Source organism: Neophocaena asiaeorientalis, unplaced genomic scaffold, assembly GCF_003031525.2.
Source record: "Neophocaena asiaeorientalis asiaeorientalis breed wild unplaced genomic scaffold, Neophocaena_asiaeorientalis_V1.1 scaffold145, whole genome shotgun sequence".
NCBI lineage: Eukaryota > Metazoa > Chordata > Mammalia > Artiodactyla > Phocoenidae > Neophocaena > Neophocaena asiaeorientalis.
In genome coordinates, this window is record NW_020172629.1 from 3,628,635 (window position 1) to 3,655,692 (window position 27,058).

The window sequence follows — 27,058 nt, forward strand, 5'->3', positions numbered from 1 at the left end:
TTCATTCCCTATACTTGTGAAGAAAAGCATTATTCCAGTAACCAGTTCACTGTTAGAAAAATAATCTGATGAATATTCAGAATTTTGAAAGGGAATCAGAGTAGACAGTATTCCTGCTGCCAATGTAAAATTAAGTGAAAAGACATAAATGCCTACTTTGTGGGTGTGATGTCTACGAAGCTCAATACAGATGTCTAGACTAATCAATGTTTTCAAAGGAAAATAACTAAAGTGATATTTCTGTAACACTGTGTGTTTATTTTTTGGTGACACAATGCTAGGCACACAATGCGTAGTTAATAAACACTGACTGGGTTGCATACTAAAATCAAGAATACATTCTTATTGTCCTCAAAGAAATTACGCCTTTTTTAAATGACTAGATTCATCTGGAATAACACGATTTTCAAAGACACCACCATCCTTTACTGTATATCTCACTACCTAAGTGAGAAAAGTAAGCTTGTTTGGGCGGAATATTCCATTATAAATGACTGGAAGGAAATGATGGCTCTTGTAAGGAATCATGATACACTGCAAAGAATTCTGGAATGTTACACAAATTTAAGCGGCAGCGACAAAATGATCAAAATATCCTAAAGAACTGTATTATCATTACTTTACTTCAAAATGAATCTAAAATATTCAGTGTCAGCATTGTCTAGTCAATAAGTCAAATTGGTAGACAAAACCTGTTTGGACTAGTCACGAAAAATAAAAAGGGATTCGCCAAGAAAACCACAAAGCAGCTCATTTAAGGTCAATTTAACGGTATTATTCTGTTTTCCTTCCAGCCTCAACATAAGACTTCACTACCTCAAAGGAAATTGTAAGAGTATCTATTTGCATTCCCCCTAGGTGATTGGCAGTTCACCACCAATTAGTTCAAAATTACACTGTTACTAGCATGCAATAAAAACAACACCTTTCATCTTTCTTACACAGGTAAGAATACCCTCAGAGCCAATAACTTTGATCAAATGAGTATTTTTGATCCTGCCCCACCTATCTCTTTGGATTCAGGAAAACTAATAGCTGAAGGCAACTTTTCCCAGCTTTATTCTTAAACTGAAAAACTAGTGTGGTATTGAAAATATTTTGCTTGCAAGATAACATAATTTCCCAAAGTCCAGCACTTCTTCAATAATTAAGCTGTCCTTACACCTTTTCTTTTTTTTTTTTTAGATATTTATTTATTTATATTTGGCTGCGTGGGGTCTTCTTTGCTGCATGCGGGCTTTCTCTAGTTGCGGTAAGCAAGGGCTACCTCTTCACTGCACTGTGCAGGCTTCTCACTGCGGTGGCTTCTCTTGTTGTAGAGCACAGGCTCTAGGCACGTGGGCTGCAGTAGTTGTGGCTCACAGGCTCTAGAGCGCAGGCTCAGTAGTTGTGGTGCACGGGCTTAGTTGCTCCACAGCATGTGGGATCTTCCCAGACCAGGGCTCAAAACCATGTCCCCTGCATTGGCAGGTGTATTCTTAACCACTGCGCCACCAGGGAAGCCCACACCTTTTCTTAATACATAAGAGAGCCTTAACTGACATGCATTCATATGTTAAAGGACAGACACTAATTATTTAATATAAAATATATAATGTTGTATTTTTAAAAACAAACATAAATCTCCAACTAGGTATGTAAACAATTCAAAGAATATGAAGCAATAAAACAATCTCCCTAAACAATTCAGGACCATAAACAATTCAGTGTCCTAAACTTAGTCCCACAATGAATACTACTTGGAAATAGATACCTCTAGTATAAACATTATTTTTTCATTTAACGTTTACATTTAGCATATAGCCAAAAGAAAGCTGATTAGAAAATCTGTTATCTAAGTAACTCTTTAAAATTTTCATTATACTTAGTACTTTAAATTGACCAAAGTTATTTCTATCACCAAGAATGTGAAGTCACTCAAGTACTTTTAATTATTTCTAGTCACTTAGACAAACAAGTTAGCTGTTAAAGCCCAAGACTCCTAATAATTCATAGAATGAACAGTCTCCATCCCCTAAGCAAACACCAATTACTGTACACCATAAAGCCACTGATAATTAGACAGATGCCAGAAAGCTTTTGAAAACTGAAGCCTGGCCATGAAATCTCTAAAGCATCTATTTGGGCATGAACAAATACTACTACTATCTACAGAGGAGACAGACAACTCGCATACTCAAAAACTCTATTTCTATTCCATTTGCAGTGCTAACATTTGTTAAAATAATAGTTTCTATTTACTTCTAACATATCCACAAAATATGGCTAATTATAGAACCAAGTAATATGAGACTTTTGATATTCAACACAATTTTGAAAATGCAAAATACTTTTTTTTTTTTTTTTTTGCAGTACGCGGGCCTCTCACTGCTGTGGCCTCTCCCATTGCGGAGCACAGGCTCCGGATGCGCAGGCTCAGCGGCCATGGCTCACAGGCCCAGCCGCTCCGTGGCATGTGGGATCTTCCCAGACCGGGGTACGAACCCACATCCCCTGCATCGGCAGGCGGACTCTCAACCACTGCGCCACCAGGGAAGCCCGCAAAAGACTTTGATTATAAAAGACCACAAGCAAGATGAAGAGTATTAAACAATCAGCTTTAGGAACATTATATGAAGCTATGTACAATTAAAGTAATGGTTTGGCCTTTTTTTTTCTACTTTAGCTATAAGTTATTGGTAGATCTTAAGCTAGATAAGATGTTAAGATTATTTTATATGTGCTACTCTCAGGAACACCATCCTCCACATAAATGTGGTTGAACAAGCAGCTCATATGCATTAATTCATCTTCTGCTAACAAATCTGGATCATCTATAGAGTATCTCTCTAAATTTCAGAGAATATATGCTACTTAACTCTTAAATTATTCTATAGTTTGTTATTTCAAAGTATTCCTCATCTACTAATACTGTATCTTCAGCCAATTCATTTCATCCCTTCATCATCTCATTATCTGGGTCATATTTTATTGTCATGAAAAGTGATTATATGGCCCAAGAAACTGAACAAATTGTAACAAGGTGTCTCTCACAGTTTCAGACCCTTGGACCCAAATTTTGGTATCTTATTAGAAACCGTTTAATTAGTATTACCAGTAGAATTAATACTCTTTTCTGTTAGTTCATGAAGTCAAGATATTACTAAATATTTTCTTCTATCACAGTATTGCCCAAAAAAGGGTCATTCAGTGTCAACAATCTTTGCTATGTATGTTCTTGATGAAAGCTGATACTTGATCACCTTCAGCCTGTCTAAGCCCAAACATTTCTCGAAGTGGGCCAGAGTCTGCTAAATCTGAGACAGTCTCACTTCAATGGTATAACCAACAGAATAACCATTGCTGGACTACAGAAGAATGCCTAAGGAAAGTCAAGATGAAAGTAACGTAGCGGACATGAGATAAAACCCAACATAAGCCTCCTTATACCATTAAAGGTGTTATTGTGAAAGACATCATATAGCTAACTGTCTTGCCAATGACAATGGGAAAGCTTCCGACAGGATGCTAGAACTCTAAAGCAAGCAGAGACTGCCTGGCAAACTCAGATTGTTATAAACAGCAAGATTCAAGGACTGATGGTGACAAAATGCTTCTGACAGGTCACTTAGTTCCACAAAAAATTCAGATATGTCGTTTTTTTCAATCCTTTACCTTTCAGAATACAAAGGTCCTGCAACATGACACTCAGCAAAAATGAAACAAGTACATCTTCTGTGCTCTTAAAAATAAAGAATCAGTATCAACTTCAATAGAAAAAGCTTTGAAAAAAAGATCAGAACGAAGCAGGAAAGTAACCGCCACCGAAAGTGATATACTAACTCTTTATCGTGAAGATGAAAACAGTACCTAACGAAACCGAATTGAATCACTAAGTTCAAAGGCTATAATATTTTTAAATAAATTACATTAAAAGAACTGTGAAGGGTGTGAACTTAAACAACAAAAATAAATTCCTGTTCATTATGGTGCTTCTAAAGGTACCCAGTACACCCACAGGCTATACACACAAAAGCTAATTATTTCAATTAATGCTGTTGCATAACTTAAACACTTAAACAGGCTAATGATAAATATATACCTTTATCCTGGGAAGGAATTAGGCAAAAGATTTTCTACCACGATTAATGTAATGAGACTTTCTGCTGGGCTACTCTTCAGGGGTCCTGGAGTAGAAATGGATTGTGACTGCTCCCATTTCCTGGGTTAACAATAGGGGAAAATCACCTTACTTCTGCTTCTTCACTAACACCCAGCACACACGGTCCTCCAGCCCCTCAATCTTGGTTTGTCTCCAGAGGTCTCTACTATGGGCTTTCCTAAATACTCTTCCATGTGATTGTCTTTTATGCTGTCACCAAATTTTACTTCTTCCTTCTTCACATCTATGGTAAAATGACAACCATCCATCATGTGTGTTTTTCATCTATCCGTTTACATATGCAACAAGTATTTACTACCAACCCACCACATGTCTGGCAGTATCAGAGGATCAGGAAGAAAATAAGCAAAAATCCCTGCCCTGTGGAGTTCCTGTTCCAGGTGGAGAGATGGGCAATATATGAAAAGTGAGCAGCATGTCAGTGATTGGAAAGTGCCATAGAAACAATAAAGCAGGAAGGGGGAAAGAAGTGCCAGGGTGGAGGTGGGTCTGGCACTACGAAATCACAGCCACAAGGCTCACAGCATGGGAAAGCCCACGGAGAAGGGGACCATTAGGTAAAGACCTGAAAGGCAGGAGGCAGAGGCGGGGCAGGCCGCATGAGAAAAGAACAGCAAGAAGACTGCAGGAGAGGAAGCCAGAGGATGCAGAAGCTACAGACCGGAGCCAACAAGTGAGATCTGACTTACATTTTCAAGCGCTCTCCTTGACTCACAAGGCCAAAGATGCAGGGAGCCCACCAGGAAACTACAGAATCTAACCAAGAGGTGACTGGCCACTCAAACCAGAGTGGTGACAGTGCAAGTGGTGAGGCGTGGTAAGATGCTGGAGAGGCTTTGAAGTGAGAGCTGACAGCTTTGCGAAGGAATCCACATGGGAATTAAGAGAAAGAGACGCCAACATATTAGCCTGAGCACCTGGACGAATGGATTTGCCACCTACAGGGATGGGTCCACTCTAACAGAGGCGGAATTAGTTGATCCTGGACTAGATATGTTCAAGATGCCAATCAGCCCAGTGGAGTGTCTGCTAGGCAGCTGGATCTACACAGTCGGAGGTCAGCAGCACACAGGTGGTATAAAGCCACGCGGCCAAAGGACACAACCAGAGGAGGGCAGGCAAACAGAAAAGAGAAGTTTAAGGACCGAGGCCTGAGGCTGTCCTGTGTGAAGAAGGAATGGACACAGAGAAAACCCAGCAAAGCAGACTGAGAAGCAGCAGCCCATTAAATGGAAGGACAAGGAAAGTGTAGCAAACTGAAAACCAAGTGGAATAAAACGATTTCAAGGAGAGGGGAGTGTAAGACGAGGACTCTGAACTCGGGGCCAACCTGGCACCAGCACTTCGGTAGAGTCGTGGAGGCAGAAGTGAGTTCAAAGCCAAACGTTCAAAGCACAGAAATGAAGCCAACAAGAATACAACCCTTGGGAGTTCCGCTCTAAAAGTGGGAAAGAAATGAGGTGGTGAGCTGGAGCAGGCAGGAGGTCAAGACAGATTGATTTGCTTTCCTTCCTTCTGAGGAAAGAAAAATTTGTATTCTAAGGCAAGTCAAGGAAAATTTTAACACAAGAAGTTTTCTCTGCCCTTTGGCCGCCTCTCTCCCCACACTGTGCACCATGTATCTGCACTATGCATTGACCACACGGCCCCATCCGCAGAAATACCTGCTCAACCACAAAGAGCAACGTTCTCCTGGCACCAACAAGACGACTCCTTAGGAGATAACCTTCCTTCTTAACCCTGTAAAGGACGGCGATGACCCACTACCCACTACTCACTTTGTATGTGTAGGTCTGGATTGTATAAACTGTTGATAATACGTCATTTAATGCACAGCTCTCTGTCTCAAAAACTCACACAACTGTGCTTTCACCTCTAAGAGGAGGACCGGTTCTTGGAGTTTTCTGAGAGACTGTTCCCAAGTTATAATCCTCAATTTGGTTTGAACAAAATTTTCCATTTCTTTCTTAGATCAACTGATTAGTTTTTCATCGACACTTCCTTCCTTTCCTTCCTCTCTTTCACTTGGTCTTTCATTCTGTTGAGAAAAATCACAGTAATTCTCTATGCTGATGGAAATGATCCACTTGGTGAAAAACTGATTCTGTAAGAGAAATGTAGAACGACTAGAGTTCTGTCCTAGAATCAGTGAGAAGGGACAGAATCCAGTGCAACAGGGGAGGGCCAACCGTAGCCAGAAGCAGGGACAATGTAGCCACAGTGTAAGGAGAAAAGGCAGCACAAGCAGGGGCAGCTGCAGGTAGGTGGATCCACACAAAGGGAAACGCTCGTGCAAGTTGTGCCATAATTGCTTCTATTTTCTCAAGAAAATAGGAAGCAAAGTTATCACCTGAGAGTGACAGTGAAGATGGTCTGAGAAAAGAGAAGACATAAATAGTCATCGAGGAGAACCTATGGTCATGCACATAAAGAAAGGCCAGGCAGTCATGGTCAGACGTGAACAGACGTGAGTGCAGAGGACATCCAGAGCTGGCTGGAAGCAAGGCTGCAGTCTCGCCAGGCATGAGTACAACAGAGTGAGAGGGAAAGGGGACTGAGGGTGCACATGAGGGAACGGTTATAACGACGGCCCAGGAATTTAAACTGTGACAAAGCAAGGGTATGATGGAAAAGGGTGGGGCTGGTAATAAAAAGTTATTAGGATAAATAAATGACACGTTAAGTCTCAATACTGAAGAACTGTGGGAAGTGAGCTGGAAAAATCAGAGCTGGAGAGGAGGACGACTGATTTTGAGATTATGCAAGAACTTGAGCTCCCGCTCATGACAAGGCCTGCATTATAATCCCAGGCAATAAGCAGCTGAGGGAGATCGTTGGAAGAGAGAGGTCAAGGAGCTCCCAGAGTACTGGGACACTGAAACCACCAAGAATTATGATAGGTGTTGTAGAGAGAATGATCATGAATGAGGAGATAAAACAACAGCCTCCAGGAGGGCGCAGGAACAGCCTGGGGTGGGAGGGGTGCCTGAAAAGGGGAGAAGGCGTCAATCAGGTCAAGGTCCAAAGACGCGAGATTCAAAGTGTCTGAAAGAGAGCAAGAGGAGGCCAGCCAAGGCTGTGGGGAAACGGAGCCCCACCGAGGGAGCTCCCGAGGAAGCACGGTTCTTCACGCAAGAGGGCGAAGGCTGAGCATCCAGGCTTCTGCTGCCGAGTGAGCGCTCAGCTCCAAGTGCTAAAGCAGAAGGTTCACGAGCTAGGGGACAGTGGGAAATTGGGGCAGAAAAGGGACAAAGAGAGACATGGGGAACACAGAGTCTGAGATGCAAAGAACTGCATACCCCAGGCTCCTCATGCCAGCCGGCAGAAAGGGGCAATGAGCAAAACGCACCCATTATCCCTGCGGGTCCCAAGTGCCGAGAGTGGGAAGGCACAGGAGTCTTGCCAGAGCCGCACGAGCTCTGGGGACGTCACTTTACTCTTGCCAGGGTAGGTGAACGTGAGGGAAGGGGGCTTGGCCAGATGGCGTGGCGCTCGGGCTCCCTCCCGCTCCAGGATCCCATACAGCTCCCCTCCATTTCTTTCCAAGTCTTTCAGCGCTGGACACAACCTTCACAGAGTCTCACCATTTCTTTTCCTGTTCTTCAGTTAACTAGTCCATGATCTTGAGACTCAGCTTCTAAATTCACCTGCACAATGTCTGGTTCTTAGAAGAAGATGTGCAGTAAACAGAAAAGGGAGGAGAAAGAGTGGAGCAGACTGGTAACAGGATGGCTTCTTTATAACAGTATACCCGTTAGCTTTATTTTATTACTGTATTTTATGAAATAACAATAATATTAACAAGAACAAAACCTCTAGCACCATCAAGGGTCAACGAGAAGCAACGGAGTCACAGGCAGGCAGCCCATCCTAAAGCTACACTGATAACTTAAACACCAGGCATGAAAACCCAACTCCAGGGATATAATAACAACCACAACAAGTCATCTTATCGTCCAGAAAAAATGGTGTTAGTCCCACAGTAAAGCACCTCTTGATATTAAGTATCACGTTTTTTCCAGATAACTGTAAAGCTGGGATCAGAGCAAACCATGCAGATGTTCCCAAGATTCAAGATTCATGCGATGCGCGTCACAGCCCACGCAAACCAAGAAAGCACACTCAATGTGCCCTTAGCAAACACCATCACAAATTCTGGGGTGAATCACTGCTGTAATCTGTATTTTTAAAAATCTTTTACTCTATTCTGCAATTCTTTTTAATAGCCCAGAGTAAAAAAGTTAAAACTTCACTTTTTAAAAATAATTTAAAATATAAAATAACTGTTACAACAAAATACACTTGACACAGTACTAAATAAAATCCCTGTGGGGCTTCCCTGGTGGCACAGTGGTTAAGAATCCACCTGCCAATGCAGGGGACACGGGTTCGAGCCCTGGTCCGGGAAGATCCCACATGCCGCGGAGCAACTAAGCCCGTGCGCCGCAACTACTGAGCCTGTGCTCTAGAGCCCACATGCCACAACTACTGAAGCCCGTGTGCTGCAACTACTGAAGCCCGTGCTCTGCAACAAGAGAAGCCACCACAACAAAGCGCACGCACTGCAAGGAAGAGTAGCCCCCACTCACCGCAAACAGAGAAAGCCTGTGCGCAGCAACAAAGACCTAATGTGGCCAAAAATAAATAAATTAAAATAAAATAAAATCCATGGGATGATTTCCATTACTAACCTCCCATGATCTATATTTTCTTAAAAAACAGCAAATCATAAAATACAGTTTTGTTCCATCTTGGTTTTTTTCCTCTGCACATACTGATAAATACACTTTACTGAAGCTCACAATTCTTAGTCTATGTTAGTCAAAATGTCCATTTTGCCATAGAACGCTTTATGTTACAAGCCTATTATTTTCTACCTGAAACAGTCCATAGTGCTAACCAACAGCAAACAGCAAAACTACAGCATTTATCCCAACAAAGAGTCTCACTGGAAAGATTTTAATGACAACCTACCAACAGAGCAGTCAGAAGTAGTGCATGGCTTCCCAAAATGGCAGAAAATAAAATTACACTTAGCATCAGCTATCATACCATCCTTAATTCTCTACAAACTATAACATTATTGTGCTAGCCGGAGAGCTTTGTTTATTTTGGCTTTGCCTCATTATATAATACCTTAAACTTCTGGCAAGTATTTCCTTTCCAGTTTCTTTTCTTTTTTTTAATACATTTATTTATTTATTATCTATGGCTGTGTTGGGTCTTCGTTGCTGTGCACAGGCTTTCTCTAGTTGCGGTGAGCAGGGGCTACTCTTCTTTGCGGTGCTCAGGCGTCTCACTGCAGTGCCTTCTCTTGTTGCGGAGCACAGGCTCTAGGCACACAGGTTTCAGTAGTTGTGGCACATGGGCTCAGTAGTTGTGGCTCGCAGGCTCTAGAGCACAGGCTCAGTAGTTGTGGCCCACGGGCTTAGTTGCTCCGCGGCATGTGGGATCTTCCCGGACCAGGGCTTGAACCCGTGTCCCCTGCACTGGCAGGCGGATTCTTAGCCACTGTGCCAGCAGGAAAGTCCTCCTTTTCAATTTCTTTAGATATAACGAACCACTTTTGATGTGAGGAGCCAAGGATCTAGAAAGATTCTGGAGGGACTTTTTTTTCCCCATTGCTGAAGGACAAAGTGAGAAAAGCCTGTATGTGGAAGTCTGTTTTGATTAGACTTAATTCAAATTCTTTAATTCACAGAGCAGTGTGTTTTACCCTCCCTAGATCTTAGCCTCCTGAGCTGTAAGGCAGAACCAGTATACATCTAGGCTGACACATAAGCCCCACATACTGCAGGAGGCAGCTGGACATGTATTCTTTATGATTCAGGCATGTTTTATTACACAGCGGCATGATTACCTAACTAAGACAAATTCATTATAGTATTAACTACTTTAATGAAATATGATAAAGCTGACAGTATTGATTAAAGTTATAATTCTTAAATTAAATAGGCTTATATGCTAAAGTAGCTTTAATAAAGTTAGAAGAATAAAAGATACCTGTAGTTCCAGTCTAAAAGTTATCAGTATCAAAGCATATAATTATTACTGACAAGAATTCTCTAGAATAGATACAATCTGAAATTCTTTGATCTAAGAATAAAGCTCTAAATGTTATCAACACTTTTGGGTTGATGATTTAAATTCACTATCTGTAACTGAAGAAAACAGGTATTTTCCTTCCCATTTCTCAGTATTTCACAGTTAAAGTAACCTTCCATTTTATACCAACTCTTGAATTATGGTTAGCTATAAATAATCTGATCTTGGTGTTTAGGTTTTCAACATTTAAAAAAAAAAAAAAAACACTTTGTAGGAGAAAAGAGTGCAGGGTGAAATTCATTTGAGTAAAATAAAGAAAATTTTACGATGTCATTTCTCTGTTAAACTGTCATCACTCTTTTCTTCATTGGTTCATCATTTGAAGCCAAAAATGATCAGTAATGAAAAATTAAATTTTAAAATCTTTGACATGCTTACATGGTTACCAGCTAACAATGAACAGCATCCCCAAATGACAACAGAGTTCCTAAGTACAACAGAGTCTAATTTGGTCCCTTAGTGTCAGAGAAACCCTGCTTTTTACCGTGCATTAGAGATTTCAACAGGAGAGACATGAGGTAGGGATACTACAGTCACTAAGACAACATGCAAATCTGCAGAACCTCAGCAACTACAAGTCATAATGCTTCCAATACGTTAGGATCTGGTAGAAGAGGGATATACCTTAGTGGCCAGTGTCCCAGCACTGAACTGACCCTGCTGGTTACAGCTACTATCAGTTAGGGAGAGATGGGACCCTGACCAAAGTGCCGCTACTCCTCAGTAACCCTCTCCTCACCTGGGAAGTTCACGTGTTTCTCTGACATCTTGGCCTCAGGCAACAGCACAAAGTACTGAGAGGCTTCTATTTTTTCCCTCAATTATCTGTCTTTTTTGAATTAAATAATTTTTTATTCTGGTCTAAATATGTAATAAATACTTACCGTTTAGTCGTCGCTGAAGTGCTTCTTCCTCTAGGGTAATAATATAAATTTGTTCATCCAGGTCTTCAAGAATCTAAATTTAAACATCAAACTATTGAATAATACATTACGTAAGTAGTGCTTACGAGAATATTTAGGCTATTTGGCCTATAATTTAGATAACCATTCAAATTACTAGGAATCTAAATTAAAAATGCTCAAACTATTCTACTTGCAAATTAAGTAGAAATTCTTAGTATATAACTAAGCACATCAAAAGCTGATTATCACAAAATCTACATACATTTAAATTGATTTTTTTCAGTTTAAAGAATTAAAGAACTCTGCAACTCTCTCAATGGCACACAAATGTATGAATTCTAAACATCCAAGAAGCTAAATGCAATAACATCTCTACGCCCAAGTCAATATTTTAGAGCCAGAGGAATAGATCACCCAGTCCAACACTGGTTTCTCATCTACATTAACCTGCATAATGTGTAAAACAAAAAACCCATAAACTAAATCACTACCATCAATACTTTCCATTTACATCATCATTACATACTAAAAAATTTCCACAAATATTAAACACTGGTATTATGAAAAACATCCTATAGACAGAGCCCTAGAAAAATAGTGTGCTAACATACACAACACTCACTACCACAGTATACGACACTAGTAAAAACACCCACCAAAAAACCCCACTAACCAGTAACCAATTATACGGGATATTATCTGCACTGTGTAAGGGTTGGTGTGCTTCATCCCCTTGATTCTACAACAACCCTATGAAAAACAGACCGCTCTCGCTGTATCTTGTAATATGCCAAGAAACAAAGGTTTGGCAAAGAAAAGTTATCTGTCTTCAAAGCCTGTGCTCTTAGCCAGTCTGGGCTGATGGGGACCTAAATATGGATCGGACTTAGGCCTTGACCTCAAACACCTTATATTCTAGTGTCCAGGAGAGAAACGAAAAATCAAAAAGAAAAAAAAATTATAGAATTGAAAGTAATGTCATAACTGAAGCTAAAATAAAATGTTAACAAAAGTTCAGAAGAAGAAAGATTCCCACCTTCTATTTGGGAAGAAAAAAGTCTTGGCAAATGGTTTTGATGGTAGTAGCATCTTACCCAATAGCTTCACTTACCAAAAGGAGGAAAGACATTTTGCTCAGAGGAAGTGACAAGCAAAACATACAGGTGGAGAGGTACAAAGTACACTTAGCAGTAAAGCTGCTCGATGACTCTGGAGCTAATGGCAGAACAAGGAGTGGTCCAGAGCCCAGGCGCTGAAAAGAGCCTCTGGGTTCAAATCCTGCCTCATCCTCTCAGATCTGTGATCTTGTATAAGCTACCTGATCTCCCTGAACTGCAGATAATTCAACCATAAAATAAGAACACCATCACCTAACTTATGGGTCTGTCATCAGGATTAAATGAAATTATGCATGTAAATAAAGTACTTAGTGCAAGCATATAGCATATACTTAATTACTGAATAAATACCCATTATTATTGGATGTTAGGAACAAGGAAAGAGGCAAACATTAAAGAGTTTGAACATGTTACTAATAATAGACAAGTTTGGGAGAAAATAAGCTTGGGGAGGGGAGATAAGTAGTTTGATTTTGTATCTGTTGACTTTTCAGCTCCATAGGGCCTTCAATTATAGCACTTAAAATATACTGTAGTTTGTATTCACTCTCTTTTTCTCACTAGGATTAGACATTTAGAAGTGATGTGGAAGTGGCAGAGGTGCTCAGGAAAACAGAGCAGAGCACCTTTAGATCAAGGACAGAACTTTAAACATTTGCCTATTTTAGGGGGAAGAAAGTAGAAATGGAGAGACCAAAACAACAACAACAAAAAAAAATCCAGAGAATTAGGAAGAAACTAAATGAATGCAATGTCACAAAACCTCTTTAAGAGGGAAGTAAATTTCAAGATTTGATAGGACATGTATTTGAGTGTGTGTACATTTATGTAGCAGGTTAAAAAATCCATTTTTATTTTTTAAAAATACAAAGATTATTTATTAAAAAACTTTCAAAATTAAGCAAGCATTTACTAAAAGAATGTCTACCATGATATTCTCTCAGTTTTTTCCCTTGATGAATTACACTGATAGGGAAGAAAAACATATAACCATAATAATTTCATAAATACTACTAGTGAAATATAAAGGGGAATATGAGAAATGCAGAGGAAGGAGCTTGATTATTTTAGCTTAAAGAAGAAGTGAGGCAAGGGTCAAAGACAGGTAGTATATGCAGCTGGTCTCAGAGCCAGGACTTCAGGAGACTGGCAGGTGGCTGAAGCAGGTAAGAGGCAGAAGTGAGAGAAAGACCCTCGACATGCCTGGGAAGTGGAAGAATCCAGGCTGCTCTGGGCACAGCAAGTCAGCTGTGAGACTGGCTAGAATCAGTCACCAGGGAAGCAATGGGGGCAGGGGCAGCTACAGGCAAATTCAGCGGGGGACAGTTGTGAAAGGCCTTGTATCATGTGAATAGTTTAGACTTGAGCTTGTAGGCAATGAGGATCCATGAAAATAATGTGACAATTCCCTAGCTACAGGTAAGAATTATGGTCATTTTATTAAATATTTGACAAAATAGCTAGAGGCCCAAGTAACTTAGGGACAAATCATCAAAACTACTACCAACTGAAAATTATTTTTAAATGAATATACAGCATTTCTGAGATTAGAGGGAAAGGTATAATTCAATTAATCAAGATATAATATGCAGACAAACTTTCAGAAAATAACTGCTTTGTAAGTCAAAGAATATATAAACTTTGAAACACAAAAGAGTTACCATTTGATATAAGATAACGGGCTCCTAAAATACCTGTAAATATCTATACATTTTGTCTTCAAATTTGCTAGAAGAATTTCTAGCTGAGTGCCTATAGTTAGTATTTTAAGAGCAAAAGCAAATTTGGTTCCCAAAGATGAAAAAGATTAAAATAAAAACAATGACAATTTGGGTTATAAACACATAAAAATATTCTTGTTTCTGAATGCTACTTTAGAACCTAAAAGATGTTCAAATGTAAAAATGTCTATTTAACAAACAAAATGGTTTACAACATCATACTCACTGTTGGCTTCACCAACAGCTGCCCCATGACTGTGAACATGCGGGAGAGGCCAACTGGAGTGCACACTGCAGAACAGAGAAAGCTCACTTCAGAGTTAGGAGAGAAACTGCTAGCCCAAAATAAAGCAAACTCAAAGACTGCTGTTGTAAGAAAACGCTTGTTTCCAATCTAGGTTCTCTCAGTGTTTTGTCAAAGGGCTCCTCAATGTCACCGTCAGAGAAGCTCTAGGGGTTCGTGCACAGACGACGGGCATTCCTATATTTAAGGAAAGATTCATGGAGACTAAAGGAGGGGTAGGATATGCCAGATTCTAGCAGCTGAATAATAATAAGTATTTTCACTTAAAAGAAATTAAAGAAAACCAACCAGAGAACAGACTAAATTTCAAGTACTAACTGAATCAAGTATCAGACAAGAATATCCGAAAGTGACAACTATAACCTTACATCCTTTTACCTACTTTTATCTGCTTATAACATCTCTGAGATATGCTGAGATGCCTTAAGTAAAACAAAACAAACTGTGAAAAAAAGACTGCCAATTCATCATACAGAACTCCACCATAACCATTCAAAAGTAGAAGCTAGTGTTATGATGGGGGGGAGGCACGTGCATGTCTGACGCTCTCCCCCTCCCTCTCTCTTTCCAACTCTGTGGAAGAGGCTTTCTTTAGAGAAAAACAAAAGTATCTTATTATTTCAAGGTTTCAGTTTATCAAAATTTATCTTGAACATACAAAAAAAGTTAAGGGCCAACTTTTAAAAAAACCTCCAAGCTGTTAAGGAATCTCATCGGGAAACCTGTCTGTAATTTTCTAGAACACAGAACAACTCTACTTTATTATCAATATTATGTCAGAAAAATACTTACAGAGAAGTAACAAACATCCCATCAATGATATACAGGAATATAAATAAGGTAGGTAGAACTCCCAGAGATCTATTAAAAAATGTAAATATATTTTAGTGCATCCAAAATACCATACACTGATATATAGACTGACCATAAATTAATGTATAGTAAACATCATAATTGCCTATTTGAGTCTACTAAACCATATAATTTCTAAATTGTACAATAAAAAGATCTAAAACAGAAGAACAGGAAATAACCCTTTTGCAAAACCTGTTTGGAGGGAGAAAATGAGCCTCCATGGAATTTTAAGAACAGAAACCAATTAACCAAAGGAAGAAAAAAATCTGAAAAGCTGCTTGCTCGCTCTACATACAAGAAACACACAAACATTCATTTCTTTCCTTAAACATGTCGAAAGACTTTTTAATTTTGTAAATTAACAACAAGGATTAACTATACAAAGAACTATTAAAATGTTTTAAAAAGTGAATGTGTAATTATATTCCAAACTGTAGTCTCCACTAGAGAAACTGGTTTAAACAAGTCAATCCGTACCATATAAAGATTCCATACTCGCAGCGTCATTGTCAATGAGCGCCAAGGCTACCCACACTATCCCAAGAATAAGCAAGGCCAGAAGAATAAGCATGACCAGAGTTTCTAAAATTCGGGCTCGGATTCCCTGAAAAATATAATAAAGATATAATTTTAATATTTTATTTCATCACATGAACAATTAGGTTTCTGTCTATATGAAAGCATAAAAATTCTTTGAAAGGGGAGGAAATTTACATTTATTAGCAGGACAAAAAACACTAAATGTTTACTGTTGTGACGTTTAAGCTGACTTTTCAAAATTATGTAAAACACCATTAAGCTTTGAAGAAAGTACCAAAACAATTCTTCATAAAAACATTTTGCAGAGCCATTTTAAACAATTAATTACTTTCCTAACACTTTCCGCCAAGAAAGGAGATTAACAAATTTTTATCTGTGATTCTAATCAAGGGAATATAAGGCTAATTAAGGTGTACCGCCAAACAGTTCCGAGAACACCCAACTTGGTGAAAGCATAAAGCACCATCTACTAGAGAACACGGGGGTTCTGTTAGCTCCCCACAGCCTCCAGAGCCCTCTAGTGCCCAGACGAAGAACTCCTCGTGGTAATCCAGCCTTAGAAACCGTTGAAATGGATAGTATTTATATCAATTAAGTATCATCCCTTTCTCCACATTAGATAGAATTTTCATTAAGTCCACGAGGCTGGAATATAATAAAGAATCATCAGGCACAATTTTGTTTTAAATATAAAACAAATTCTGACCTCAGGGCCAAACGAGAGGCCGGACTTAAATCAACACCTACGGGACAAGGCAAAAACAAAAAACAACTTTCTCATATTCTTAGAAAGTCATCAAATGATTGAACCTGTACCTAAATGTAAAGATTCATGTTGATATTTTATACTTTAATGCACTAATTTACAACGTCTAACACACCAAAATTATATCCATGTTTCTCAATAAGTCACGTAATCTTTCCTTCCATATTAAAAATAGTTTAAAGATATGAACTATAAATAAAAATCTAAAACATAGACTTATTTCAATTTTGCCCTAAATATTATTTTCTAATTTCTGAATTACAGAAACAGGTTGCACTTAAATCATAGCACCCCAGTTCCTCAAATTCAATAGGAAAGGAAATGTCCTAAAGCCATGGCCAAAGTGTTCCCAGCCCTAAATGATGACTCAGAGTTGAAGTGGTCTTTTCTTCTTAGTTCAGCCTTACCAGGGCTGCCCCTGACAGGTTAAAATGTGTCTTCAAATGGAAGAGTCAGGGCACCTTACACACTCACAGCAAGGGAGGCCGGTAAACCAGAGTGATGACGACCTGTATTTTATTTAACACATTAGATCTCACAGTAGCTATTACTCAAGTGAGATGAAACAGGGACAGTCACAAAATGCACTACTAAAAAATATACTCCTACTTACTGAAGAACTCTCTGAACCTACACTTCACACATTCAAACCATTAGGATACCAGAACATGACCACTACCTTTTAGCACTGACTTTTTTCTCTCTTCCTCTCTTTCTAAGCAAGAACCTTTTAATCACACATTAAATATTATCTGGAAAGTCTATAAATAAAAGATAAAAAGAGTAGGCTCTGGAGTGCACGTGTTACACCCCCTCAGCTTTGTCTTTTTCTGCCTCTGACTGGAGCCCGAATCCTGCATGCCTCTGACCAGCCCATGGGAACATCAGAGCTCTCAAAACATGTAACGTGTGTCTTAAGTGTTATGATGTATGAGCTAAACAGTAGTGCTACTTGGAACTGTTTGAGACCTGATGTCCAAAAAATGGGCATTTTAATAATACATGTTATAATTATTATATTAAGCAATTACAATGTAACAATAAGTTTAAGTGTTATAATGATTAATAAATTTGGGGAACCAATCACCAATAAGATTTACACACTTCCTCTGATATTCTGGTAAGAAGTATTTCTTAGCAGCTAAATTTGTTTTTCATCAAATCTGTCTGTGTTGGAAGGCAGTGCTCCGTGGGTCTCTCCCACTTCTGTGCATCTCACAAGCAGAGGCAGGGGCAGTCCTCACTCTGGACTGTCTTTTCAAAGACTTCTGTACAGCAAACAGCCTTGGAAGACAGAGATGGTATCTCTGCAGTAGAGGCAGGTCTGCTTACCGTACAGTGTGAAAGAGAAGGTCCCCCCGCAGAGCACAGGGCAGGCAGGCTTGCTTGCACCCCATTACAAATAATGCGGGTTCCCTAAATGCAGGGCTCCTCAGCCATGACACGAGCCCACTGTGGGGACAGCTCCCACCTGGGCCACATCACCCCCATGGGGCTCGGGGTCCTGGGGAACTGACAGGAACCGGAGGCTCCTGTGCCTGCACGCTAAGTAATGAAGCCTCTGACCCAGGAGTCTGTCTACAACCAGGGTCTGCGAGTCTGGCAAACTAACCTGTCAGCTTGCGAGTACCATAATATCTCAGACCTCTGCAGTTCTGGAAAGCTTTGGGCAACAAGAATGGAAAGCTCACACGGCTTTCTAGGTAAGAACAAACAAGGGCCCACACAGGTTGGGTTCAGGGCTACAAGAAGACCCCCAGGATCGAGCCATGAATCCTCTCACCCAGGCCGTAGGCAGGAAGGAGAAGTAAGGGCCCCCATGACCTGGCAGCGGGCAAGTGTCTGGGGTCTGAGCTGTGAAGGGGAGTGAGACAACCCACCGGCAGTCTGGCTACAGCTCCCTCTCCCTGAGCAGAAGCAGGAAGGGGTCTTACAGTGACAATGTCCAGCAAGCCTTGCAAGGCCAGCTGAAAGGAACTGTCCCGTCTAGGACTACGGTGACGGGGAACTATTTTTCTTGTATACTTGGTGCCTTGTTATATTTTCCGAATTTTTTAGAGTGGATGTATATACTTTAGGAAATAGGAGAACAAACTAATGTTTTGATTTTCAATTTTTTTCTTACAATAATAAAGATCCAAGAGTTTGGCACCGGTAAGAATAACTTTTAAAAAATATCCAAGTTCAGGGCTTCCCTGGTGGCACGGTGGTTGAGAGTCCGCCTGCCGATGCAGGGGACACGGGTTCGTGCCCCGGTCCGGGAAGATCCCACATGCCGCGGAGCGGCTGGGCCCGTGAGCCATGGCCACTGAGCCTGCGCATCCGGAGCCTGTGCTCCGTAACGGGAGAGGCCACAGCAGTGAGAGGCCCGTGTACCGCACACACACAAAAAAAAATCCAAGTTCGGTTTATGAGATAGACAGTATAATAAGCTCGTTAAGAGCCCCAACTCTAGCAGCAGACCACTTGGGCTCAACTCCTGTTTCCATCACTGACCAACTGTGTAACTCTGGGCAAATGCCTAAACCACACTGTGCCTCTGTTTCCTCCTTTGTAGAATGAGTTTATTAATGCCACCCTTACCTCATGGGCTGTTATCAGAAACAAATGAGTCAATATGTGCAACAGGCTGAGCTCAATGTCTGGTACCTAGTAAGGATTAACCGCAATAACGCAAACTGCTGCCTTGGTGTTTGGAATCTCCAAGGCTCGGGAATTCGCGTATCATTTGTCTTTCTCAATTAAATTTATACCACCTTCGAATGCCACCTTGTCACTCTTTCCCATCTTTGCCACCTACCATGTACAGACCAGGAAGAAACAATCCCATCTTTCTTGATACATGAGCACCCAGTTCACAAGAGCTTCTCATCACATCCCCTGCCAACCTAAGTACCATACACGCTCATAATGAACCTGACCTGCATTCTACTATGGCCGCCCACACAGCTAACCAGACCCCACCATCTCTCAGGCCCAATTCTGAGAGGTCACATGGTGAAGCTGCCCCTCAGCCCACAGCCGCCTAGTCTCCTCCAATCTTTCAGCCCTCCAACCTAGCTCTAACCTAGCACTAACCTAGCTCTAACCTAGCGCTAACCTAGCGCTAACCTAGCGCTAACCTAGCGCTAACCTAGCTACAACCTAGCTACAACCTAGTGCTAACCTAGCGCTAACCTAGCTCTAACCTAGCTCTAACCTAGCACTAATGTAGCGCTAACCTAGCTCCAACCTAGCGCCAACCCAGCACTAACCTAGCTCTAACCTAGTGCCAACCTAGCGCCAACCTAGCGCTAACCTAGCTCCAACCTAGCTCTAACCTAGCTCCAACCTAGCTCTAACCTAGTGCTAACCTAGCTCCAACCTAGCTCCAACCTAGCGCTAACCTAGCTCTAACCTAGCTCTAACCTAGCGCCAACCTAGCGCCAACCTAGCTCTAACCTAGCTCTAACCTAGCTCTAACCTAGCTCCAGCCTAGCTCTAACCTAGCTCTAACCTGGCTCTAACCTAGCTCCAACCTAGCTCTATGTCCTCATCGTGATTATCTCTCCTCCCTTCATCTTCCCAATCCCTCCAATCAGCCTTGTTTTCACTGGTCTAAACCCCATAGCGAACGAGTATATTTTAATGATAATTCAGTATCAATAATATTCTAGTATTCCTGGCCCCTTTAACTTCCACCAGACCAGTTTAATTCCACCTGGAAGTTCACTCCAAATTCTCAGCATTGTTGAAGAAATTTACAAAATCATGAGAAATTTTTGCTACTACATATTCCAAAGCGGGCCTTCAATGTTACCCGGCAATCCTTATACTGATCTCTGGCTAATAATTCCCTCAAAGGTTTGTAAACGTGTTCCAGTCTCCTTGACCCTAATCTCAGGCCCTACGTTCTCAACTACAGGGGACCTTACCTCTCCCTTAGTAAGACACAGCTGGGTGGTCTGCACATCCCCTCAGCTCCCTTCCCCTATCCCTTGATTTCTGTCTCCATTCCTATTTCTTTCATGCGGTAAAGGAAAATATCTCAGACCCCTTTTCTCCGATGGCACAGTCTTAGATGTTCATCTTTTCACAAGCTGTATCAATGCTTCTCAAACATCAGCATGGAACGGATTTACCAAGGGGCTTGTCGATTCCTGAGCACCTGTACAAAGTGGCTCCTCAGTCAATTCTGATGAAGATGGTCTACCAGATAGACTCTCTCTTCCTCCCTGGATGATCTTGGCTCCTCACGTGGCCAACGACTCTCAAGTTTGTACCTTTAGTCCAAATATTACCCCTGAGGCCAAGATCCATACATCCCAATGGCCACCTTGCCTTAGATATCTCACAGCTACCTTAAACTGAACTCTAAAATCAAATTCATCATTTTATCCCTTAGACCTGCTCCTCCTTCAGTGTCACATACCTCAGTAAATGGCACCATTATCCACTTTGTTGTTTTGCCAGACACTCTGGAAACATCCCTGTCACCTCCTTTCCTGCTGCACCCCACCTCTCCCCAAAACACGTACACACACCCTGGACCCTGGTCCAGTCAAACACCGAGTCCTTTTGATTCTCCTATGTAATTATGACTCAAGTTCATCCACCTCTCTTCCTACTGCCACAACGTCTATCTGGTGAACACCCCAGCCTCCTAGCTACTAGTCCTACATCCACACTCTTGTCTCTCCCTGACCTGGTGCCTACATCGCATGGAAATGTGATCTTCTCAAAATGCAAATCTGATCATGCCACTCTTAGTCATAACTTACTAACAGAGGTACAGGCCTGCACCTGGGAAACAGATGCATTAATGCAACAACAAACAATGAAGATCAAATCTCATGTGGTACATACATACAATGGAATATTACTCAGCCATAAAAAAGAACAAAACTTGGTCATTTGCAGAGATGTGGATGGACCTAGAGACTGTCATACAGAGTGAAGTAAGTCAGAAAGAGAAAGACAAATATAGTATATTAATGCATATATGTGGTATCCAGAAAAATGGTAGATGATCTTATTTGCAAGAGACACAGACACAGAGAACAAACATATGGATACCAAGGGGGCAAGGGGAGGGTGGGATGAACTGGGAGATTGGGAATGACATATATACACTATTGATACTATGTACAAAATAGATAACTAATGAGAACCTACTGTATAGCACAGGGAACTCTACTCAGTGCTCTGTGGTGACCTAAATGGGAAGGAAATCCAAAAAAGAGGGGATATATGTATACGTATAGCTGATTCACTTTGCTGTACAGCAGAAACTAACACAACATTGTAAAGCAACTGTACTCCAATAAAAATTAATTAAAAATTTAAAAAAATCGAACCTCATTAGCACCATTCTCTAACTGGGATGCTGCATAAGTATATATCCTTAAAGTTGGGCCTTACTCTTTTTTCTGCTGTTTAGATAGTGTGCAAACTAATTATAGATGAAAAAAGAACAAATTATTTATGATTAAATAGCATAGAACAGTGTTGTCCAACAGATATTTCTGCGATGATATAAATGCTCTATTCTGTGCTATCCATTAACACAGCTAATAACCATATGTGTTTATTGAGTACTTAGAATGTAGCTACTGTGACTGAAGAACTGGCTTTTAATTTTACTGATTTTAGGTATTTTAAATGTATATAGCCACACATGGCTAATGGTTACCATATAGGTCACAGCAGACTACTAACAGTCTGTTTCTAACAAAATCTAAGTACTCTCTGCACTCTCAAGTACTTTCTGGTCATTTTCCTAAATTTAACCTTGACATAAAATTCTGTGAACAGCCTGGTTAAAGTAACAGCCTCTTTTAACATGCTATAGATTAGCGTTTCAAGTAGCATTTATGTCAAAGAGAAGAAAACCATTACCAAGTTTAAGAATTACTCCATTCTATTTACAGAAAGAAAAAATACATTCTCTCATTAAGAAAAGTAGAGAGCATTTAAAATGCAACCTAAGTGTAAACCAGTCTGAAAGTGACAATGAAGTTCAACAGCCACATATCTATCCACATATACTTACAAACTAAGCCCCAAATAAGTCTCTTATGTGATTAAAAACTATATGTGAACAGTCTTTCTAAAAGGAAACAGATATCAATATTATCATTCCAAGAGGACGCTTTTTCTATTACAAATATGTGAATAATATCAAGTAAAAATGTCTAAAATGTACACTCACATGCTTAAGCAGACAAATAAGAAACATTTAAACAAATAAACCTCTGCAGTCAAAGCATATGAACTCTTCAAAAATTTATTTCAAACTGATCATTTCTTTTGAAAGATAACAACTCATAAAAAGGAATCTGCTCATTTTCAGTTATTAATCTAAATTTAAAGAAGAGTAAATTAGGAATTACAGAAAAGGCTGCCACAGAGCAGAGCCATCAAAATTACAGAATATGATTATACCTGTTTATGAAATATTGAAGATAACTGATGTAGTTAGAAATAACTGTTATACTGACTTAATCCACTAGGAGGCTAGGACAATTATGTTTTCCTTTTATTTTTATTCCCTTTTTGGGATTAAATGGGACAAAATCAGCCCAACGTGAAATCAATTAAATATCATATGTATGAGCTTTAGCAAAACCAACAGAAAAATGTAACAAATCTTTTCATGAAATGCAATGTGGTAGATTTTTTACCTTCAACAACTTTAGAAGAGAGGTGAAGGGATTATAATAATCAGAAACCTCATTTGTTAATCTGGCATCGACTGGCTCATATGAGTGCCAAAAATATACAAATTATCACTACCTTTCTTGAGATCAGTAAAATATTACAAAGCCTAAAGAGTATACGCTTTGTGGCATGTAGTGTGTGAGCTTTTTGAACTTTTGTATGTGGTTCTGTCTGCAAAGTAATGAAAAGCATTGTGAGAGCTTTTATCACTACCATTAATCACCAGCAGGACAGCATATAAGCAAAAAAATATGCCTACTGCTCATTTTTCCATTAAGAGTCAGAATCAGGAGCTAGGAAGCCCCAAGGGGAAGGTCCCTATCAACTCCATTCTTGCATACACTGAGCTAAAAGATGTGCCAGATGTCAGAATAACTTACTGAAATACCCTGCAAACAACAAAGTAGCAAAACATTGTCAGAGTGGAAGAAGGTTACCATTGTTCATCTAAAAAATTAAGAAAAGTCTCCTGAATACAAGATCACTGAACTATAAGAACTACTTATCGTCAACAGTTGTACTTGCTCACACAATTCTGAATGCTTATACTATGCCATACAGTACTAGGATTTCATAAACTTCGTAATATATTTATGAATACTTGTCTTAACCCCTCCCAAAAACCATAAATCTAAGTTACCTTAATGAAACTCCATCTCTTTTATTAAAATCATAGTGTAATAAGCACTCAGTGTATTAGTAAAAAACATCATCAAAATAAAGTACTTTCTTTCTGTCAAGGAAACATCATCTTGTTTTTAAGAAAAGTAAGCTATATAATTAATTACATTAGTTTCATACCAGTATTGTTTTGGAAATTACAACTATCTCAATATTTTAAGTTAAATTAGATTAAATAAGCTAGTAAAGGCTAAACACCAAATTTTGGTGCTGGTCAATTACACATTAAATGCTCTGTACTGAACATCAATGAAGTGAAAATTACAATATATTTACAAAAGCTCTAACAATAAACTGATATGTTTCTATGGTGATGAACATTTAAACAAGATTTTGCATGGACATCTTGACCTCTTGGAAGGTATGTAAACACCACTTTATATACTATGTCTCCACCCATCAGGAAAGCCTGGGAAAAATTTCTACATTCACAGAACATTTAAAATAAATATCAAGCCATTGTTTCCATTTAACAAAAAGGGTCTCTTAGTAACATTAAGATAAGGTTTGCTCAGCATGACATCAAGACTGCACCAAACATACATGCAGTCATCTGGGGAAGATCGATAGAAGCACTAATAAAGAACAGAAAATAAAGGCAGGTATTAATTATTTTAAACCATGAAAACCATGAAAAAACTACAAACAAGCATTCCTAGAGAGTGCCAACCATCTCCCCCTTTGCTCCCAAAGTAATAATTAAAAGTATAGACAAAAAGAGTTTTGGTCCCAAGTCAAAGAAAATAACTTTATAGAAAGTGTTGTTAAGCTCTATAGTGAATTGTTTTTTAATATTAATATTTTCTGCAGTTTATTATATATATATACATATTTATTTAATATAGCCATACACAGTAGAAAAATTAAAACTATAAGATTCTCAAGTTATTAAAACTTGACAAAAAGAAAGTATTTTAGAATAAGTTAAAATAATAATACTAACATTGCTGTTCGCTGAACTAAGATGTTCACTGTATTTAAATTTATGGGCAGAAATGTCTCATGATATTAAACAAACAAAATCCTCCAGATTGCAAGTAAATGAATTAATACAGCAAGTTTCCAACACGTAAATGAAAGAACTGAATTGTAAAAAGACTGCAGGGACTTTATTTCAAAATGTTTAAACATAATTCTAAATTTGGGAAGAAAACATTTCTCAGTACACTTCATCACATCAAAATAATTTAATGGTTAGCCAGTAAGCATCTTTTCTAATTCTAATTCTGTTCTAATAATTCTTTAGTTATAAACTTGACGGAAAAAAAGAAATGGGAACTATTTGCAAAGCTCCTACTACGTAGTTGCTTTATATGTGCTCACTGAATATTCACAATAAAGGCACATTTATTATAAATGAGAAAGCTCACATCCAAAAAAGTTAAATAATCTGTCTATGGTCACCCTGTTCCAGGCCTGCCAGAACTCTCTTTAAATTCAGGTCTGTCAGCTTCTGGAGCCTGTGCTTTCTACCCTCCCCACAAGACAGAAATAAGACATAAAAGACAAACTGATGTGGAAATAGGAGGTGGAGGGAGAATGTTTAAAACATACTTAAGGCAACCTATAATTTTAGCAAAGGAACTAAATCAAAATACACAAAAGCTTCTTTTACTAGAATATGAATTTTCAATTCCGTAATAGCAAGCTCACGCTGAGCAAACGCTCAGTCCTTTAATATAACAGAACATTGTAGCCAATACCTTACGAGTCCTGTCATAAAACACCCAGGCACAAGTTCCAATACAGACACAACAAAAGAAAGATCATTAGGGTTATTATTTATTACATGACTATAGCAAAATGTACAAGATACTAAAGTGTAGAATATTAATATAAAAGCAATTCCACATAATTTAGGTAATAGTGTCATATTGCTTTTGTGGCAAACAGTACATTTACACAAAAAGCACTAGGAATTCCAAAATACCACAGAAGAGCTATCCTTATGACAGTGAACAAAATAGGAAACATACACAAAAAGCTTAAGGCTGTCTGCCTACTCTAAACCCAGACCAATCCCTCCAAAGCTGCATTGGGCCCCTCTCTCTCATTTCCACAGCCCCTCCAGCTCTCAATAACAGCTACTTTGGGTGTGTAGGTGTGCATGCATGTGCGATTATTTTATAGTTTTCCATTGAATATCAACAAATTGGCATTTTGGTTTTTCATATCAGTTTGGTTAATATGAGCCCATCGCCAAGAAATAAATAACCTTTTTTCCTTTCTATTTTTAAATACTGAAAGTATAGACATGTCTCGTTTTCTTTCCCTTTGCACTTCTACAATTTGCACTTTGCAGATAATTGCATTTTTTACAAATTGAAGGTTTGTGGCAAACCTGCGTCGAACAAGTCTATCGGTGCCACTTTTCCAACAGCATTTGCTCACTTTGTGTCTCTGTGTTACACTTTGGTAATTCTCACAATATTTCAAACTTTTTCATTTTTATTATATTTGTTATGGTGATCTGTGATCAGTGATCTTTGATGTTACTACTGTAATTGTTTTGGACATCATGAACTACACCAGTACAAGATGGCAACAATCAATAAATGTTTTGTGTGTTCTGTCTGCTCCACCAACCAGCCCTTCCCCCATCTCTCTCCCTCTCCTTGGACCTCCCTGTTCCCTGAGACACAACAATGTTGAAATCAGGCCAACTAATAACTCTACAATGGCCTCCAAGCGTTCAAGTGAGGGAAGAGTCGCATGTCTCTCAGTTTAAATCAAAAGCTAGAAATGCTGAAGCTGAGAGAGGAGGGCGTGTGGAAAGCTGACGGGCTGAAGGCTAGGCCTCTTGCTCCAAACAGCCACGTCGTGAAGGCAAAGGAACGTTCTTGAAGGAGACGAAGGTGCTGCTCCAGTGAGCACACGAATGGTAAGGAAGCAACACAGCCTTACTGCTGTTGAGGAGAAAGTTTCAGTGGTCTGCATAGACGATCAGACCAGCCACGACACTGCCTGAAGCCAAAGCCGAATGCCGGCCAGGCCCTGACTCCCTTCAGGTCTGTGAAGCTGAGACAGGTGAGGAAGCTGCAGAAGAAGAACTTGAAGCCAGCAGAGGCTGGCTCACGAGGTTTAAGGAAAGAAGCCGCCTCCGTAACATAAAAGTGCGAGGCGAAGCAGCAAGTGCTGATGTAGAAGCCGCAGCACGTTATCCAGCAGGTCCAGCTAAGATCGTTAACGAAAGCGGCTACAC

General features: G+C 39.6%; 1 protein-coding gene across 10 annotated transcripts in view; it reads right to left on the bottom strand.

Moving 5' to 3' along the window:
- Window positions 1–27,058, bottom strand: part of LMBR1 (limb development membrane protein 1) — a 183,461-nt gene that overhangs the window by 88,670 nt on the left and 67,733 nt on the right. For all 10 annotated transcript variants that reach the window (XR_003002446.1, XM_024739170.1, XM_024739171.1 and 7 more), the window contains 4 exons: window positions 15,648–15,774; window positions 15,108–15,176; window positions 14,238–14,302; window positions 11,152–11,224 (listed from right to left, as the gene is read on the bottom strand). Coding sequence is in view for 9 of the 10 variants with exons in the window: in XM_024739170.1 (XP_024594938.1) it covers window positions 11,152–11,224; window positions 14,238–14,302; window positions 15,108–15,176; window positions 15,648–15,774 (334 nt within the window). In the remaining variant the exon portion in view is untranslated. The remainder of the gene's footprint in view (window positions 1–11,151; window positions 11,225–14,237; window positions 14,303–15,107; window positions 15,177–15,647; window positions 15,775–27,058) is intronic.